The following is a 21,516-nucleotide window of genomic DNA, read 5'->3' as shown; positions in this document are numbered from 1 at the left end:
AACATGATAAAATACAGTTTCAAATGCAACAACACAAAAGCAAAATACTGCAATGTAGGAACTCTGAAATCAAAACAGAAAATGCTAGAAATATGAAACAGGTCTGGCAGCATCTGTAGAGAGAAAAACAAGTTAAAGTTCAGGTTGATTAGAACATAGAAAGCCACAGCACAAACAGGCCCTTCGACCCAAAAGTTGCGCTGATCATATCCCTACCTCTAGGCCTATCTATAGCCCTCAATCCCATTAAATCCCATGTACTCATCCAGAAGTCTCTTAAAAGACCCCAACGAGTTTGCCTCCACCACCACCGACGTCAGCCGATTCCACTCACCCACCACCCTCTGAGTGAAAAACTTACCCCTGACATCTCCTCTGTACCTACCCCCCAGCACCTTAAACCTGTGTCCTCTCGTAGCAACCATTTCAGCCCTTGGAAATAGCCTCTGAGAGTCTACCCTATCCAGACCTCTCAACATCTTGTAAACCTCTATCAGGTCACCTCTCATCCTTCGTCTCTCCAGGGAGAAGAGACCAAGCTCCCTCAACCTATCCTCATAAGGCATGCCCCCCAATCCAGGCAACATCCTTGTAAATCTCCTCTGCACCCTTTCAATGGCTTCAACATCTTTCCTGTAATGAGGTGACCAGAACTGCGCGCAGTACTCCAAGTGGGGTCTAACCAGGGTCCTATAAAGCTGCAGCATTATCTCCCGACTCCTAAACTCAATCCCTCGATTAATGAAGGCTAGTACGCCGTACGCCTTCTTGACCGCATCCCTACTAACCCCTACTTTAATAGCAGAGTGACAAGAATCCTATCCTGGTGAATTTAGATTTGATATTGCTTCCCAGTTGCCGTGCACACAGACTTTGTGACGTCAAGAGTGAATTCTCCTTCCAGATGCCTGAGGTCAGCAAAAAAAGGATGTACTGTACAAGTTCTAATGCATGCATTTAGCACCAGGGTTCTGCATTTTAACAGGGTTTGGCACAATCAAAGGATCAAACCAACAGCAGGGCAGATGTACAATTTAATTCAGCTCTCATGAATTAAGTACATTGGAAAAAAATAGGGGGCAATTCTCCCAGGATTTACTGCAGGATGCAGTAAACAACAATGACTGGAAGATTTCCTGTGGTGAACGTGGAGATCCTTGTGCGACCAGTCCAAACATCTGAACCTCATCTTCAGGAGGCCTATTATCTGCTCAATCAGGAACCTGGTGGAGGCATGTGCTTCCCTGTAGATCTCCTCAGCAACACTGTGAATGCGAACTTACATCATCAACCATTTCTTCTGCATGTTTCCCTTGCCTCCGAGGTGCCAGCCCTGAAATTGCCAAGTTTCTTTAAAAATCTGTGGCACCTGGAAGTGGCTCAGAATCTGTGGAATATAGAGCTCCCTGGGGTCCAGCACAAACATGCAGGATTTTCCTTCTATGATCACAAATCATTGAATCATTACAGTGCAGAAGTAGGCCAGTCAGCCCATCGAGCCTGCACTGACAACTATCCCACCCAGGCCCTTTTCCCGCAACCATACATATTTACCCTACTAACCTCATATTCCCCCTGACACTAAGGGGCAATTTAGCACAGCCAACCAACCTAACCGACACATCTTTGGGGTTTGGGAGAAAACTGGAACACAAGAACATTCAAACTCCACAGTCACCCAAGGCTGGAATTGAACCTGGGTCCCTGGCGCTGTGAGGCAGCAGTGCTAACCACTGTGCCACCATGCCAACCTGAGCTGCATGTGCAAAGAATGAAGTGCTTTTCTATTGGTGAACATGACAGGCTTTTGCGAGATAGCTCTCGAGGCCGCATATGTGCAGTCAATTGAGCCCCACACTTGCAGGAAACCTAAAACTGCTGCAAATTCCAATGCTCTTGCAGAGTGGCTTTCGGGATCCAGGTGGAGTTGTACAAATTGGTGCAGTTTTCCCGAACTGGTCATCTGTGACTTCCTGTATGCAGTTTTGTGTTGCTGACTGAGAGGTGCTGCACAAGTTCCTGTGGAGTCCTGGAAAGATCCACTGGCAAAGAAGTTCAAGGCTGCAGTCAGTTTAAATGTCACTGGCATGGAATGCCCTCCAAGTCCTTATGGCTGCAGCTCATCCTGAAGAAACTGACAGATGTGAGCAACCACTTCCCAGGAAGTATGAAGGTGTCTCTGACATTACTTTTCACTCAGTTTTAGGTATGAGCACCAACTGCGATACACCCATAATTGAGACAATTATCACCATTGCAGTAGATCCTGTATGCCATTATCTTGACCTTCTTGACGATTTGCTGCCTCTTGCTGCTCAGGCCATTGTACCTCCTGGCTCTGTACCAATATGTGACAGGTCATCTTTCTCCCCATTTGGATGAGAACCCGTACCAGAATAGGGTTACCTGCAGCTTGCAACAGCAACGCTTCAATAAATCTGTGAATGCATTGAAGTAGTAATTTTAGTGAGCAAACCCCTTTTAGGTTTCCCTCCATTTCAAAGCCAGCAGCTCAGTGTTGAATCTATTGCCTGGCCTCTGTCCATCCCATCCCTTTCTGTTGAAGGACATCCTGGAGCACCAGAGATGGGTGTTACCCCAGCTTCATTCATGACTATGCATTGAGACATTGCCCTTTGAAAAGGGTGGTGAGAGCTATTTACGAGAAGCCTCCCTCTGACACTATTCTGTTTGTCACCACCACCTCAGAGACTCTGTAGAAAAACAATTGGCTTAGTATCATAGGAAGCCTAGGCAGATTAGCTCTTGTCAGACATAATCTTTCAGCAGGATAAAGATATGGAGTTGCAAGTTAGTTGTCATCCACCAGCTGTACCTCTCGAAGGCGTCCACCTCCATCCCTCTGACTGAAGCAGATAGCAAATGGCACAGATTAAACAGCAGTACAACACCTTGCTGGGATCTCAGTTAGAAACAAACCTGCTGCTGTATGTGCATCACCATAGAGAGAAAGCACAACATGGTCGACATCCAGTTGCCTCATAATTATTAGAGTGTCCTTTTAGTTGGCTAGCTATGCTGACCTTGAACATGATCCACCCAAAGGACCTCACAGTCACATTGAAGGATCTCAGTAACTGACTAAGTGTGTAGTCAAAGTCTGATTTGAGAAAGAGTGGTCAGAACTCTCCCAAAAAAATTCTAAGTATTGAATTCGCAGGAAAACAGGAGTAATTCACGCCGGTTTATTAAGTGGGAGTTCAGAGAAGAATTTCCCACACTCTGTGCAACAGCGTGAATATCATTAGATTTCAGGGGGCGGGCCTATTCCCACTGGAGAAGCTGAAACCAGCCGGGCCTCTGCGCATGCACAATGGCACCGCACTGTCAGCCTCCTGATCACTGGCCAGCTCAATCGCTGGCCAGCACGGGACCCCCGCAGTGCTGCCCCCTCTAACCCTGACAGCCTGATCGCGGGTCCCCCGACCATTCCCGGGCCAGCCCCGACAGACCCCGCTCCCATCCCGGACCATCCCAATGTCCAGCAACACCCCAACACCCCTAGTGATGAAACCACCCCACCACCCCCCCCCCCCACCCCCCGACAGATCCCCACTACCCCGGCAGACCCCCATGGCTCCCCCTCCCCCCATAACCCGCCCCGATCACTGGCCTCCCTCCGACCGATCCCGACTGCAGAGTGGCAGTGGGACCCCACATCCCCACTGAATGCTCCTTACGCCCTGCCCCCACCAGGCCCTGCCCCTAGGCCTCGCCTACAATAGGCCTCACCCCTTGACACTGCCCCATGCCCAGTGGGCAGTACCAAGGTTCCCCCTTGGCATTGGCACTTTGCCCCTTCAGCAGTGCCAGAGGGCACAGGCTGGCACTGCCAAGGTGTCCATGCCCAAGAGGCACCACCCCTCCACCTGATCCCCCCAGGGGGTCCCGATTGCCCCCCTTCACTCCAGTGGGGTCGTCCTGATATTTCCCCGAAAGTGGGGACGTACTGCAAACCCCACTGGAGTGGAACAATCTGACGGAAGAGGCTAGCAGGTTCAGAGAATTCAGTTCTGGGTCCGCTAATCACATTTAACTTATATTAAAAACAGATTAAAATCATTTACCTGGACTTCCTGCCGGTTTCCAGCGCAGATCTGACGGCACCAGAAATCTGGCATAGGGAGATGTGCCTGTGGTGGGAACGCTAGCGCGAATTCTGCGCATGCCCGGGGGCAATTCTCCCAGCCCACTGTGCCGCTTTTGTCGCGCAGCAGGTCGGGAGACTCAAGTGGAGGTGGTTTTGCGGGCTTCCTGTTGGGTGCCACGACCTCTGTGAGTCACCGGCAGCTGGATTTGCGGCGCTGATCTTTGGCGCAGAGCTGCATAAATTAAGCAAATCCTCATTTCAACGTATTTTGAATATTATTAGAGGGCCCCGCGACTGAAGTGTCTGGACCCGCAAGCTTTCCCCTCCCATCCCCACACCAGGAGTGTTTCACTCCAGTGGGGTTTACAATAGCTCCCCACTTGCAGGGAGCTAGCAGCCCAACCCCGCTGGCGGGAAGGGGGGCAACTGAGGCCCCTCAGAGCCTCGGAGGTAAGGGGCATTGGGCATTGCTCCCTGGCATTGCAAGCTTGGCAGTGCCAGCCTGACCGCTGACACTGCCCAAGGGGCAGTGCCAATGAGGCGGGGCTAACGGGAGGCAGTGCCTAATGGGGTGAGATTGGTGGGGGTGAGTGGGGTCCTGCTGCCACATTGCACTCGGGCTGAGTGATAGAGGGAGTGAGGACAGCGATCGTGGCTGTTGGGAGTTAAGGATTGCCAGGGAGGGTGGAGGGTGCGAGGGGAGATCAAAGCAGGCCGGGAGTGGGGTTGAGGCTGGCCGGACATGTTTGGGGGATCAGCGATCGGGTCATGATGGAGTTGGAGGGCCAGCGATGAGGAGTCGTGGGGCTGGCCAGCGATCGGGAGGCTGGCAGTGTGGGGTTACTGCACAAGCGTCGATCTTGGCACTGATCGGTGCACGAGCAGTGGCCTGCTCAACGCTATGCTGCTGGCCTCTTCAGCGGGAAAAGGCCTCATTCCCGGATGTTTCGCGAGATTTACGCTGCTGAAGATTGAGGCCCTAAAATGGTTGTGGCATTGGGGAGCCGCTTAGGAACTTCTTGCTCTCTGACAGTGTGCTGTGGGTCAGGAAGGGGACTGAAGGCAGACTTCTCACTCATGGGGGGGGTCAAAGAATTGCTTTATGAAAAAAAAGCTTCTGCAGTCTTTTCTAGTGAGTTTTAGTTATTATTTCTTACAGTCACAAGTAGGCATACATTAACACAGCAATGAAGTTACTGCGAAAATCCCCTAGTCACTAAATTCCGACAAGGGAGAATTTAGCATGGCCAATGCACCTAACAACCAGCGCGTCTTTTGGACTGTGGGAGGAAACTGGAGCACCCGGAAGATACCCACACAGACGCGGGGAGAATGTGCAGACTCTTGTTCAGCGTCTTAGCTTCTGGAATGAGATTTCTTCACTGCAGAAAGTGTTGAAGGTGTTATTTTTCTTCGGTTATTCAGCATTGTGGTGAGGATGTGGATTTTTTTATCCCAAGCTGGCTCCATGATCTGTTCTTTTGTCACTACCCATTAAGGATATTGCTTGGACACCATGAAGCAGTTTTAAGTTACAAGGAAGTCTTTACAAACAATATTTAACTATGCACATATTTACAGGTATGGAGAGGACTCTATACCAGGTCCTTACATATTACGACCCACCTCGAGACTGTCCATTAATTCTGGGTCATGTGCCGTCTAACATCACTTGAGGGCAGTACTGTGCTCTCATGATACCAAATGTGCCCAGAGGCTGCAACATAGCAAGAATCACTAGTGGCTGCTTTGTTATAATAAGAGGGGAGGCAAGGAAACTTTGCAGAGGTGCTGATGGAGGGGGATGGGAGGGAACTCTGCAGGGGTGGTGATTGGGGGGAGGGGGTGAGCTCTGCAGGAGTGGTGACCAGGGAAGGAGGGAGGGGGAACGCTGCAGGGCTGGTGACCAGGGAGGGGCTGAGAGGGGGAACTCTGAAGGGGTGGTGACCGGGGGGCGGGGGGGGGGGGGTGCAAAGGGGGAAACTCTGTAGGGATGGTAATGGGGGAGGGTGATTGGGGGATTGGGGAAGGGGTGCAAAAGGAGGAACAATGCAGGGGGTAGTGATTGGGGGGGTGGGAAGGGGGAAACTCTGCAGGGGTGGTGATCAGGGGGGAGGGGGAGGGGTGATCTGGGGAAGTCTGACTCCCCAAAGTCTGTCCACTATCTCCAAGGCGCAACTCAGGAGTGTGATGGAATACTCCCGACTTGCCTGGATGGGTGCAGCTCCAACAACACTCAAGAAGCTTGACACCATCCAGGGCAAAGCAGCCTCCTTGACTGGTGCCACATCCACAAACATCCACTCCCTATACCACCGATGCTCAGTAGCAGCAATGTGTACTATCTACAACAAGATGCACAGGCAGCACCTTCCAAACCCACGACCACTTCCATCTAGAAAGACAAAGGCCGCAGATACATGGGAACACCACCACCTGCAAGTTCTCCTCCAAGCCACTCACCATCTTGACTTGGAAATATATCGCTGTTCCTTCAAAGTCGCTGGGTCAAAATCCTGGAATTCCCTTCCTAATGGCGTTGTGGGTCAACCCACAGCATGTGGATTGCAGCATTTCACGCTGGCAACTCACCACCACCTTCTCAAGGACAACGAGATATGGGCAATAAATGTTGGCCAGCCATTGACGCCCATGTCCCATGAATGAATAAAAAAGTGTCAAAAGATTGGATTTTTTTACTCACCGAAAAAACGAGTCTGAAGCTCTCCCATTCCTCGCTGGTTTAGCTTTTGGTGAGATCACTCCCTTAGAATTTTTCTGAGAATATTCTGCCCATTAACTTTTCCAGCATCCTCCTGCACAATCCCTGTGATCAAAATACCAAGCTGCTCCACTTCCTGCTCACATCCTCATCTGAACAGCGAACACTGATGCTCACCCTCATATTTATGCCATTTCATACCATGCCTCATAGTCACCCTCCACAAATGGTGCCCTTTCCTTCCTTTCACACAAACCATTTCTTACATTCATAGTAGTGTTTTCTCTCCTTGCAGGAGAAGAGAGCATAGGGTGGAATTTATGGTTACTAAATTTGCCATGACACAAAGATAGGTAGGAAAGTAGATTGTGAAGATGACATAACGAGCCTGCAAAAGAATATACATACGTTAAGTGAGTGGACAAAAATTTGGCATATGGAGTATAATGCTAGAAAATGTGAACTGGTCCACTTTGACAGGAAGATAGAAAAGCAGTGTATTATTTAAATGGACAGAGATTGCAGTACACTGCAGTACAGAGGGATCTGGGTGCCCTGGTATCTGAACCACAAAATGGTGATTTGCAGAAACAGCAAGTGATTTGGAAGGCAAATGAAATGTTGCTGTTCATTGCAAAGTGGAATTGAGTATTAAAATGACAAAGTTTACAGGATCTTGGTGAGACAACATCTGAAGCACTGTGTACAGTTTTGGTCTCCTTACTTAAGAAAGGATAACATTGAAATTAGTTAGTAGCAGGAAAGGTTGAGAGAAGGAAAGGTTCACACGCCTGATTTCTGGGACGAAGGGGTTTTCTTATTCGGAAAGAATGGACAAGATGGCCTGTATCCATTGGAGTTTAGATGAATGAAAGTTAATCTTATTGAGACATATAAAACGCTGAGAGGACTTCTCAGGGCAGATGCAAGAAGATGTTATCCCTTGTAGGAGATACTAGAACTAGGGGCACAAAGTCTCCCATTTAAAACTAAGATTAGGATTTCTCTCATAAGGTTGTTAGTATGTTGAATTCTCTTTCCCAGAGAGCAGTTGAGACTGGGTCAATAAACATTTTTAAGGCCGAGTTAGATAGATTCTTGACTAACAAGGAAGTCAAAGGTTATTGGGGATAGACAGGTGTTGAGACCACAATCAGATCAACCATTATCTTATCAAATGGAAACGTAGGCATTGAGGGGCATACTACTCCTGCTACGAATTCATGTTCGTATGTATGTTTGTTCCAAGTAGAGGGAGAGAACAAAGGATGGGGCATGTGGCCTTTGAAACAGCCACTTGACAACCACTGGTGGCATATGTCCACTGGTCCACTAGGAAGCAGATCGTATTTGATGGTGCTGTAATATCAGCAATGACTGGCCAAAAGAGCCTAAGCTCCTGAGACACTAGTGCTCATATATTGAGAGCTGATCCTCTGCTCTGTTGATGCTTTGCTGGGAGTTTTGCCTCCTTCAAGATGGCTAGTTGCACACAGCTCAGGAAACAGAAGCACAAACTGTTAAAGTCAGAATTCTAGGTTAAATCCTGAGCTAATTGGGGAATTAAACATTGAATGGCTTACCTGACAGCTGCATGGGGTTTTCCCATCCACTTGTAAACTGCTCTGGATTAAACCCCGAAGTGTGCAGGGACACATTGGGTTTCTGATCCAACACCACTTTTGGAGTTTTAATCACATTATCCCACACCACTATTCCCCCACCCCTCCCTTCACCACATGCCTCCAGCCTGCATCTATAGAATCTTAGAATCCCCACAATGCAGAAGGAGGTCATTTGGCCCATTGATTCGGCACTGACTTTCTGAAAGAGCATCTTACCCAAGCACACCCCCTGCCCTAGCCCCGTAACCCATTACCGTGGCTAATCCACCTATAACCTACACATCTGTGGACAAAAAAGGGACAATTTGGCATGGCCAATTCACCTAACCTGCACATCTTTGTACTGTGGGAGGAAACCAGAGCACCCAGAGAAAACCAACACTGACATGGGGAGAATAGGAAAACTCTGCACAGTCACTCAAGACTGGAATCGAACCCCAGTGCCTGGCGTTGTGAGGCAGCAGCGCTAACATCTGTGCCACTGTGCCACCCTAACACAAACTCACTCTTTCAAAATACTAGCAAATTTCTCATAACATTGCTCACAATGAATCAAGAACTTGCTAATTGATAAAAACCAGGATGTTTATAAGAGTACCCACCTTCCCAGAAAATAAGCAATGTAAACGTTGGAAGCAAACATTGTGACGAACTGGAATGTGAACATTTTTATAGTGAAGCTGTTTTCTCGAGCCAACACAGTGCGCTTCCTTTCTGCAGAACATCAGAAGATCATTACAAGTGAATTTTTGATCTATCCTGACTGTGACATTCCCTGTATAACTACAACTGTCCCCTCTTCTTGAAATGTGGCTCAGCCCAAAATTCCAACTCCACTAGTGAGACATTTTCCCTAACCCCTGCAGCTTTCTTATGATATTGTTCATTGGTGTCAGATTTTGTTTTTTGGGTTCAAGCCCTTTGGGAACTGAATTAAGATGCCAAAACTGACCACAGTGCAACCAGTAAGCAAATAAAACTTCCACCAGTCAGGGTAGCATTTAAATTCAATTACCCATAATTAAAGAGCAGTGTCTAACCCATTGAACAAGCCAATGCCACTCACATTCATAGCATAACTAAACTGTCTTGCTTTTTGAAATGTTCCCACCATTACACTGATGGCCTCTAAAATAATTTAGGCTTCCAATGGACACCCATTATATCCAGTGGCACTCCTGTGCAGTCTGCCAGAAAATAGCAGAGACATGTGTGTGCTGAACAACTACCATTTTTAGCTTTGCAGAAGGTGAAATCTTTGCCTTTCCCTTATGAGGCAAACAATGCAAATGGAGTTGTTCCAGAATACAGTTTGGAATTGGGACTTCCTATACTGGATACTTTCCTATTTCTGATCACTAGATGGACATATTGGGCCCCAATAGTAAGTCCAGGTTAAAATGGGTGCTTTCTAAAAAATATTTTTCAATTGGCATACCAGAGGGTTGAAGGGGATGTGGCTGGGGTCATGTTGGTGGCCTGGACAATTTCCCAATCGAAAGCAGGCACAGGATTTTCCTGATATATGGGGAAGACTTGCTGAACGTGCATTCACAATGGCTTGTGGATATTTGAAATCATAACTTGTATGTTGTTTACAATGTACTTCAGAGTTATAAAATTACATACCCAACTGAGACAGCTTCCTTGCAACTATATAATTGACCTGGAATATAACACATCAACGATTAGCTTCTTCACTTTTTTATGATAAAATACTTATGGACGCATCAATCCAGAAATCGATGTGACCTGGTTTTTGGGCACAGGGGTTGCACTTTACAATCTGCAGGTGCCAATTCTCACGTGGGAAGCACATAAAATTGATGTATTCACTTCATTTCCCCTACACACACACACACACACACACACACTGTACATCTCTCAGTGACACTGGCAACCTCTATGCACTGCAGGTGGTCAACTAGTGCAACCAAGCCACATACTTCAAGCAGCTTTTCCTTTTAAAAGGTATCATGTGAAAGAATAAATTTTAAAAGATACAATTCCTAGAAAGTAAATATGCTGGAAGCTCCTGGACAATCACTTGGGAGACCTCAGGATGTCGGGTGATGTTGCAAAATGCTAAGGGAACAACATTCCACTTTAGTGACACCAACCTGGAAGCACTGTTGAGACAAGTGAAAGCCAGTAGAAATGCCATGTTTCTGCCAAGGGCAGTTAGCCTATAAATCAGACCTTCAAAAAGGAATTGGAACAGGTGACAAAGGTGCTTAATGCCCAAAGTGTAAGAACTTGGCAGCAGAGCAGAAAGAAAGCCCCACTCTGGTAGTCAAGGTGAGTGAATACATTTGCCCATTACTTTTGAGGTCCATCGTATTATCCATCTCTCACATTTCTCAAATACACCACACTCCCATCATTCTTTCTGGCAATCAAGACTCACCCCAACATCCTTTTTCTACATCTCATCCACATATATTTTTCAAATTGTTGGGGCTGTGGGCTTACAAATCCCTGGGTCTGATGGACTTCATTCTAGAAGTGGGTAGGGAGATAGTTAATGCACTGGTTTTAATTTTGCAAAATTCCCTAAATTCAGGGAAGTTTCCATTGTATTGGAAGTTTGAAAATGTAACTCCTTTATTCGAAAAGGGAGAAAGTGGGAAATATCTGTCTTACATAAAATGTAAGAAGTTGTTTTTAAAGCTATTATAACAGGTATATTTGGATAAATTCAAGATAAACAGGCAGAGTCAACATGGTTTTGTGAAAGGGGAATCATGTTTAACCCATTTACTAAAATCTTTTGAAGAAGTAATAGATGCTGTAGATAAAGGGGAACCGGTGGATGGGCTGTACTTAGATTTCCAGAAGGCATTTGATAAGATGGCACATCAAAGGTTATTGTGCAAAGTAAAGCTCGTGGTGTAATGGGTAACACATTGGATAAACAGGATGAATAAAAGATTGGCTAGCCAACAGAAAACAGAGTAGGCAAAAAAGGGTCTATTTTTGATTGAACAAAGAACAAAGAACAGTACAGCACAGGAAACAGGCCCTTCGGCCCTCCAAGCCTGTGCCGCTCCTTGGTCCAACTAGACCAATCGTTTGTATCCCTCCATTCCCAGGCTGCTCATGTGACTATCCAGGTAAGTCTTAAACGATGTCAGCGTGCCTGCCTCCACCACCCTACTTGGCAGTGCATTCCAGGCCCCCACCACCCTCTGTGTAAAAAACGTCCCTCTGATGTCTGAGTTATACTTCGCCCCTCTCAGCTTGAGCCCGTGACCCCTCGTGATCGTCACCTCCGACCTGGGAAAAAGCTTCCCACTGTTCACCCTATCTATACCCTTCATAATCTTGTATACCTCTATTAGATCTCCCCTCATTCTCCGTCTTTCCAAGGAGAACAACCCCAGTCTACCCAATCTCTCCTCATAGCTAAGACCCTCCATACCAGGCAACATCCTGGTAAACCTTCTCTGCACTCTCTCCAATGCCTCCACGTCCTTCTGGTAGTGCGGCGACCAGAACTGGACGCAGTACTCCAAATGTGGCCTAACCAGCGTTCTATACAGCTGCATCATCAGACTCCAGCTTTTATACTCTATACCCCATCCTATAAAGGCAAGCATACCATATGCCTTCTTCACCACCTTCTCCACCTGTGTTGCCACCTTCAAGGATTTGTAGGTCCCTCTGTGTTTCTATACTCCTGATGACTCTGCCATTTATTGTATAACTCCTCCCTACATTATTTCTTCCAAAATGCATCACTTCGCATTTATCCGGATTAAACTCCATCTGCCACCTCTCCGCCCAATTTTCCAGCCTATCTATATCCTGCTGTATTGCCCGACAATGCTCTTCGCTATCCGCAAGTCCAGCCATCTTCGTGTCATCCGCAAACTTGCTGATTACACCAGTTACACCTTCTTCCAAATCATTTATATATATCACAAATAGCAGAGGTCCCAGTACAGAGCCCTGCGGAACACCACTGGTCACAGACCTCCAGCCGGAAAAAGACCCTTCGACCACTACCCTCTGTCTCCTATGGCCAAGCCAGTTCTCCACCCATCTAGCCACTTCTCCTTGTATCCCATGAGCCTTAACCTTCTTAACCAACCTGCCATGTGGGACTTTGTCAAATGCCTTACTGAAATCCATATAGACGACATCCACGGCCCTTCCTTCATCAACCGTTTTTGTCACTTCCTCAAAAAACTCCACCAAATTTGTAAGGCACGACCTCCCTCTTACAAAACCATGCTGTCTGTCACTAATGAGATTGTTCCGTTCTAAATGCACATACATCCTGTCTCTAAGAATCCTCTCCAACAACTTCCCTACCACGGACGTCAAGCTCACCGGCCTATAATTTCCTGGGTTATCCCTGCTACCCTTCTTAAACAACGGGACCACATTCGCTATCCTCCAATCCTCAGGGACCTCACCCGTGTCCAAAGAAGCGACAAAGATTTCCGTCAGAGGCCCAGCAATTTCACCTCTCGTTTCCCTGAGCAGTCGAGGATAGATGCCATCAGGCCCTGGGGCTTTGTCAGTTTTAATGTTCCCTAAAAAACCTAACACTTCCTCTCTTGTAATGGAGATTTTCTCTAACGGGTCAACACCTCCCTCCGAGACACTCCCGGTTAACACGCCCCTCTCCTTCGTGAATACCGATGCAAAGTATTCATTTAGGATCTCCCCTATTCCCTTGGGTTCTAAGCATAATTCCCCTCCTTTGTCCCTGAGAGGTCCGATTTTCTCCCTGACAACTCTTTTGTTCCTAACGTATGAATAGAATGCCTTAGGATTCTCCTTAATCCTGCCTGCCAAGAACATCTCGTGACCTCTTTTTGCCTTTCTAACTCCCCGTTTGAGATCTTTCCTACTCTCTCTGTAATCCTCCAGAGCTCCATCTGTTTTCAGTTGCCTGGACTTAACGTACGCCTCCCTTTTCATTTTAATCAGATCCTCAATTTCCCTGGTTATCCACGGCTCTCGAATCCTACCTTTCCTATCTTTCCTTTTTACAGGCACATGCCTATCCTGCAGCCTTATCAATAGTTCCTTAAAAGACTCCCACATGCCAGACGCGGACTTACCCTTGAACATCCTCTCCCAATCAACATCCACCAATTCCTGCCTAATCCGGCTATAGTCAGCCTTCCCCCAATTTAGCACCCTGCCCGTAGGACAGCACTCATCCTTGTCCATTACTATCCTAAAGTTAACAGAGTTGTGGTCACTATTTGCCACATGTTCCCCTACCGAAACTTTGACGGCCTGACCGGGCTCATTTCCCAGAACTAGGTCCAGTATAGCCCCCTCTCTAGTCGGGCTATCTACATACTGTTCCAAAGAACCTTCCAGTATGCATTTTACAAATTCCTCCCCGTCCGGACCCCCAGCTCTAAGCACTTTCCAGTCTGTGCTAGGGAAATTAAAGTCCCCCACTACAACAACCCTATGTTTTCTGCACCTATCCAGAATCTCCTGACATATCCTTTCCTCCACTTCCCGTGGGCTGTTGGGTGGTCTGTAGTACACCCCCAGCATAGTGACTGCACCCTTCCTGTTTCTGAGTTCCACCCACAGCGACTCAGTACATGACCCCTCTAAGTTGTCGACCCTCTGCACCGCGGTAATATGCTCCTTAACTAATATCGCTACTCCCCCACCTTTTTTAGCCCCTCCTCTGTCTCGTCTAAAACACTTATACCCCGGAATATTCAGCTGCCTGGCAAAAAAGGGTCTTTTTTTTGGTTGGCAGGATGTTATAAGTGGTGTGCCACAGGGATCCGGCTGGGACCTCAACTTTTTATAATTTCTTAAATGACTTGGATGAAGGGACTGAATGTATGGTTGTGAACTTTGCTGACGACAGAAAGGTAGATAGGAAAATAAATTGTGAAGAGGACATTAGGAAGCTACAAAGTGACATGGATAGTTTAAGTGAATGGGCAAAGATCTGGCAAATGGAGCATAATGTGGAGAAATGTGAAAGTCTATTTTGGCAGAAGAATTAAAAAAGCATTTTTCTAAATGGTGAGAGATTGTAGAATTCTGAGATTCAGAGGGATCTAGGTGTTCTTGTGCATGAATCACAAAAGGCATACAGATACAGCAAATAATTAGGAAAGCTAATAAAATGTTATCGTTTATTGTGAGATGAATTGTTTACAAAAGCAGGTAGGTTATGCTTCAGTTGTATGGGCCACAGGTGACACCACATCTGGAGTACAGCATACAGTATTGGTCTCCTTATTTAAGGAAAGGTGTAAGTGCGTTAAAATCAGTTCACAGAAGGTTTACTAGACTAATATCTGGAATGAGCAGGTTGTCCTTTAAAGAAAGGTTGGACAGGTTAGGCTTATATTTACTGGAGTTTCACTTGATTGAAGATCAAGACGACTTGATTGAAATTTTTAAGAGGTGGAGAGAATGTTTACTCTTGTCACAAAATCCTGAGCTAGGGGGGGGTCACTGTTTAAAAATAAGGGGTCATTCATTTGAGATAGATGAGGAGAATTTCTTTTTCTCTTAGAGGGTTGTGTATCTTTGGAACTTTCTTCCTCAAAAGGCGGTGGAAGCAGAGTCATCATTTTATCCAAGTTTAGAAACAGATCTATGCTGCTAAGTGTCTTGATGTGCCAACTGAAAAATAAAATCTCTGTGATCTGAGTACTCTGAGAAAATACTGATTTGTATGTCTGATGTTAGAAATGGATTTCTCATAAGTTGGACAAAGTGAATTGCACCAGTCATACCTTAGTCATTATTATAACTATGACGAAATGCAACATAGCACTAATTATTATAGCCACTGAATTGGCATTTTCATGCATAACATCCACTGATGATTTTGTCAGGATGACAGCTGTCACAATTCGGAATATCACAATGCCAAGTGTGATACTGATTATAATGGTAATCTGTAAAATAAAAGAAGAAACAAAAATTGTCAAAGAGAGTTCAGGAACAGTAAAGGAAAGTTATTATGAAAGATACAAAAACTTACATAACATACACAGCCAAATGCAGTTGGGGAAGGACACAAGGGGGTTACAACAGTAGTAAAAGGGAGTCACAGCAAAGATATCCAACATTAACATGGCCAACACAGGTGAAGGTATTTGATTGGTTTAAGAGGGAAAACCATAACATTCATACAGCTAGCACAGGCAGAGACAGTAACAGAAAAATGGAGTGAATAAATCTAATAACTAAGATAGTTAAAAACCAAAATAAATAGTAAAATCTACGAACAGGGTGACACGTACACAACATAATACTTATAGTTGATACATATTGAATAAAGACAGACAATAAAGGACAGGAGGAGGAGGTATACACAACATTGATATAGTTAGCACGTTAAATAGAAATACCAAGGAACTATGTTGGTCTAGAAATATAATTACGTTGTGCCTGCTTTCAGATGCTAAATCGATCAAAAGTCTCCAATATGCTGGAAAGGAAAAGTGTTCATTTTGATCCAGAAACGTGTCCTCCACAATATTAGATCAGGCTTTTCCATAGGTGCCCAGAGTATACAATTCAAAACAATTAAAATATAAATAAGGGGCCCGGACTTGTGGTATTTTGGTAAGTCCCAGTGCCTAATTTGCTTCATAAAACTCATCCAACAACTTACAGCATGAACCACAAGCAATATGCATGCTCAAATAACGCTTCTACTGCATGGACCATGCCAGAAGAGCTTTGCAGCACAGCTATGAGTTGCCATTTTGAAGGATCAGCCCTTACAATGCCCATTGCACTCATCATTTCCCAGTGCAAGCTAAACAGCCTTCTTCAGAATCTTGAACTCTTGGTTTGCTCCTGCATCCATCTGCAACAGAGCTAGTGTGTTGTCTCATTCATTAACAAGGTGGCATTTGTAGTATCCAATCCTCCTGCTCCAGTTCCTGGAAATTTGTGTCCAGTGATTTATCATTTAAGAGGCTTAGCTCACCAACTTTAAAACCAGCTTCCCCCCAGTGATAATAGGCTGGGAGCAGTGTTAATTGCCTGGGAGTGGATCTTCTGCCTCGAAGGCAAAGGAAGTTCAGCCCTCGAGAGCTGCCAGTCAATCAGTTTGGCAGGGAGGCCTTATAGTACTTGAGAGCCAGAAGGAAGTAATGGCCACTGCTGGAATAACACACAATCCTGAGAAGGAAGGAAGGCACCTCCTGGACTTAAAACGAAGTCCACGGATTCTGTTCAGGGAAAGATCAGGGAACGTGGCGAGAGATGTGGCAGGGTGTTGGGGGGGGAGAGGGGTTTGGCGTTTAAAAGGCTAGAATGGGAAAGGCATAAATAGGTTGATTAGTTTGGTCAGTGTGTGTGTGCCCCCAATTGGCACAGGGGCTATCCCAAAGGAGTTTCGTGCCTTTCCTTCCTACCTTTAGCCTGAGCTGCTAAACTTGCAGGATGGCCAACTTTCTTCTGACTTTCCCTGCCGCATGTATTATTATGGCAGTGGCAGAATGAGGTCCTAAGTGGCCATCAATTGGGCGGTGGATGCTATAAAATTCACTCCATGGTGGGTATCTGAATGCTCCTGAGGGCCACCTTCAGGTGACACTGTGGGCCTGATTTTACCATTTTCATTCTAAGTGCTGAATCTGGGCTTAATTCAGATCCGACTTAGAAATCTGCTTTCAGGCGCCCCCATACGCACTCAGCCTGAAACAAAAATCACGGGTCCCATTCGGGGGTGGGGCTTATCGTGCCCGAAACGATCGGAGCTCTGAACTGTGCATGCGCGGTTGGAAAACAATTTGAAAAAGCACGCCTGTGTCAGATCGCTCCCGGGCCACAGAAAGCGGAGAAAGCGGCACGGGAGCGAAAAGTGGGAGCGATGGTCCCCACACACATCACTGTCTCCCTTATCCACCCACTCCCGCTACCCGCACCGATTGCGACCCCCTACCCCCTCCCCCCCCACTGATCGCCCGCAGAGTGGCAGCGGACCACCCTGCCCCCTACCAGAGATCCATCTGCCCCCCCACCAGTGAGCGATCGGGCCTCCCCTCCCTCAGAGAATGGCCTCACTCAATCCCCGCCCCCCCCCCCAGAGAACGATCTGGCCTCACTCTCCCCCCCCCCCCCCCCAGAGAATGGGCTGGCCTCACTCACCACACCACACTCCCCGCTCAGAGAACGATCTGGCCTCACTCACCCACCCCCCGCCCCCCACCCCGACACCACCCTCAGAGAACGATCTGGCCTCACTCACCACCCCCCCCCCCCACCCCCCAGAGGAACATCTGACCCGCCTCCTCCTCCCTGCCCACCAGACAACGATCGCCCCCCCTCCCCAACCGCAGACAACGATCGGCCCTCCCACCCGCCACCACCACACAATGGTCAGCCTTCCCCCCCCCCCCCCCCCCCCCCCCCGCCACTATCAGACAACGATCTGGCCTCACTCCCCTCCCCCCAGCCAGAGAATGATCTGACCTGTCTCCCTCCTTCCCCACACCACCAGGCAACGATCAGCGCCGCCCCCCCCCCCCCCCCACCCCCCAACCACCAGACAACGATCTGGCCTCACTCCCCTCCCCCAGCTCCAACCAGAGAATGGTCTGACCCGCCTCCCCCACCCCCTCCACCCACCACTGATCTGATTCAGAGAGCCATTGGAAACACTTAACTTGCTCTTCAGCAGCTGGAGCGCCCGATTCAGACTTTTATTCAGCAGGTTCATTTCGGCGCGACTCCGGATCGGCTAACACGGCGGTAAAGGGGGAAATGCTGATAAAGTTGGGTGGGCAGTTCATTAATTCAATTGAAATACATGCAAATGCATTTAAATCGCCGTTGTGCCCGTGTTGGGCGCGAATCGGATCGCGACCATTCTCGGGTTTCGGTAAAGTGACCATCTGCGCGGACGCGGGTGCGGATCACGTTAGTGGCCTCACACCCGACTTTACCACTTTTTCACGCCCGACGCAATGGTAAAATAGCGCCCTGTATCAGTGTCAGGCTTTGTGCACATCTTTACACTTGAAATGAAAGACTCTACCTTTTTCACTGGCAGCATGTCTGGAGTTGTATTCAATTTTTCCTTGCAAGAAAACACTTATGTTAGTGACAGTCTCGTGAGATAGTTAGAGAATGTGCAAGTCATGGTTGAAGAGCTGTTAGGTGGTGCGTCAGATGTGGGAGTAAGGGTTGTAATAGTAGTGAGTGCACAATCAGAGATGTAGAGAAGTGTGGTGCAGTGATTGTAGGACAATAAACAGGGGCGGCACAGTAGCATAGTGGTTAGCACTGCTGCTTCACAGCTCCAGGGACCTGGGTTCGATTCCCGGCTTGGGTCACTGTCTGTGTGGAGTTTGCACATTCTCCTCGTGTCTGCGTGGGTTTCCTCTGGGTGCTCCGGTTTCCTCCCACAGTGCAAAGATGTGCGGGTCAGGTTGATTGGCTATGCTAAAATTGCCCTTAGTGTCCTGAGATGTGTAGGTTAGAGGGATTAGTGGGTAAATATGTAGGGATATGGGTGTAGGGCCTGGGTGGGATTGTGGTCGGTGCGGACTCGATGGGCCGAAGGGCCTCTTTCTGTACTGCAGGGTTTCTATGATATCTTCAACGAGGGAGCAGAGTATTTTGAGTAGTGAGGCTGGAGTAGTTGGAGTAGCAAGCAGAGAGTAAGAATGCAACATTGGCCTGAACCTTGCATTTATTGACTGTGGAACTGTCAGAATTTGTCAACATTACAACTGCGAAACTGACAGTGACAGCAACTTCTCATGCCTGAACATATGCAGTTAAATGCCAAACTCCAGAAATTGCTGTTACTGATTCCCACAGGGGGTGCTGTTGATGTGCCCAAAACAGCAATCTTCTAGAAATCACTGAACTTTTAAAAAGACCATTATAGGGTATGGACATCAATGGCTGGGCCAGCTGTTATTGCCCATTCCTAATACCCTTGGACTGAGTGGTATTTCAGAGGACAGTTAAGAGTCCTGGCTGTGGATTTGGAAACACATGTAGGCCATAGAATCCCTACAGTGCAGAAGGAGGCCATTCAGCCCATCGAGCCTGCTCCATCTCCAACAGAGCATCTTACCCTCTATCCTCGTAACCCCATGTATTTACCCATAATGCCCCTAACCTACACATCATGGGACACTAAGTGCATGACCAATCAACCTAACCTGCACATCTCTGGACTGTGGGAGGAAACCGGAGCACCCAGAGGAAACCCATGCACACATGGGGAGAACGTGCAAAGTCCACACAGACATTCACCCAAGGCTGGAATAAAACCCATATCCCTGGCTCTGTGAGACTGCAGTGCTAACCACTGTGCCACCAGACCAGGTAAGGAGATCAGATTTCCTTGGCTAAAGGACATGAGTGACCAGATGGTTTTTTACGACAATCAACAATGGTTTAATGATCATCATTAGAATTTTAATTCCATATTTTTTATTGAATTCAAATTTCACCAACTATGATGGTGGTATTTGAACCTGGTCCCCAGAGCATTATCCTGGATTTCTAGTCCAGTAACAATACAACCTCACCACTACCTCTCCAATTTGAATGTGAACTCCTTTTACACTATAATACCATTGTAAAAACATTAGAAATATTAAGTAAAATACTCTGGACGCTGGAAGTTTGAAATAAAAATAAAAAATGCTGGAAATACTCAGCATAAAAGGTAGCATCAGTGGAGAGAGAACAGAGTTAAAATTTCAGTTTGATGACTTTTGATTAGAACTGTGAAAAGTGAAATTTAAGCAAGAAAGGGAGGAAGAGTTGGAAAAGGAACAAATGGTCTGTGTTATTGTGGAAGATAGAATAGACTAAATGTGGAAGATAGAATAGACTTAAGGATTGGTAGTACAAGGTCAAAGGAAGTGGTAATGGGACAAGTGTCTACATCAATGGGGACGAAATGGAAAGGGTTGAGAGCTTCAAGTTTTTAGGTGTCCAGATCACCAACATCCTGTCCTGGTCCCCCCATGCCAACACTATAGTTAAGAAAGCCCACTAACATCTCTACTTTCTCTGAAGACTGAGGAAATTTGGCATGTCAGCTACGACTCTCACCAACTTTTACAGATGCACCATAGAAAGTATTCTTTCTGGTTGTATCACAGCTTGGTATGGCTCCTGCTCTGCCCAAGACCGCAAGGAACTACAAAAGGTCGTGAATGCAGCACAATCCATCACGCGAACAAGGCTCTCATCCATTGATTCTGTCTACACTTCGCGCTTGCTCGGCAAAGCAGCCAGCATAATTAAGGACCCCACGCACCCTGGACATTCTCTCTTCCTTCGGGAAAAAGATACAAAAGCCTGAGGTCACGTACCAACCGACTCAAGAACAGCTTCTTCCCTGCTGCCATCAGACTTTTGAATGGACCTATCTTGCATTAAGTTGATCTTTCTCTAGATCAACCTAGCTCTGACTGTAACACTATATTCTGCACCCTCTCATTTCCTTCTCAATGGACGGTATGTTTTGTCTGTATAGCGCGCACGAAAAAATACTTTTCACTGTATATTAATATATGTGACAATAATAAATCAAATCAAAAATCAAAGTGAAGGCAGGTGAAGAAACAGAAGTTGTGTCTCAAGGTGGCATAAATGGAACTATGAAGAACACTTTGAGAGCAAAAACTCAGTAAAATAAATTAAAACCAAAACCTATGAAGAAAAAGGCAACAAAATCAGGGCTAAGGTTACAGAGAGAAATTGTTGAACTCTGTGTTAAGTCCTGCAGGCTGCAAGGTGCCTAATTGAAAGATGGGGTGGCCCAGTGGTACAGTGGTTAGCACTGCTGTCTCACAGCGCCAGGAACCTGGGTTCGATTCCCGGCTTGGGTCACTGTTTATGTGAAGTTTGCGCATTCTCCCCATGTCTGCATGAGTTTCCTCCAGGTGCCCCTTAGTGTCGGGGGCTAGCAAGGGTAAACACATGGGTTATGGGGATAGGGCCTGGGTGGGATTGTGGTCGGTGCAGACTCGACAGGCCGAATGGCCTCCTTCTGCACTGTAGGATTCTATGAGGTGCTCCTCTAACTTGCAAAGGGCTTCAATGAAACATTGCAGGAGGCT

The 21,516-nt window shown here is 46.9% G+C and overlaps 1 protein-coding gene across 1 annotated transcript in view; it reads right to left on the bottom strand.

The window, feature by feature from the left end:
• The window catches only part of LOC144499259 (anoctamin-9-like), a 178,046-nt gene that overhangs the window by 97,809 nt on the left and 58,721 nt on the right, over positions 1-21,516 (bottom strand). Inside the window, exons 9-11 of the mRNA XM_078221374.1 lie at positions 15,199-15,363; positions 10,088-10,124; positions 9,061-9,172 (exon numbers count right to left, since the gene is read on the bottom strand). Coding sequence (XP_078077500.1) covers positions 9,061-9,172; positions 10,088-10,124; positions 15,199-15,363 — 314 coding nt within the window. The remainder of the gene's footprint in view (positions 1-9,060; positions 9,173-10,087; positions 10,125-15,198; positions 15,364-21,516) is intronic.

Source organism: Mustelus asterias, chromosome 9 (genome assembly GCF_964213995.1).
Source record: "Mustelus asterias chromosome 9, sMusAst1.hap1.1, whole genome shotgun sequence".
NCBI lineage: Eukaryota > Metazoa > Chordata > Chondrichthyes > Carcharhiniformes > Triakidae > Mustelus > Mustelus asterias.
The sequence above is the reverse complement of the archived record's forward strand: the minus strand, read 5'-3'. Positions and strand labels throughout refer to the sequence as shown.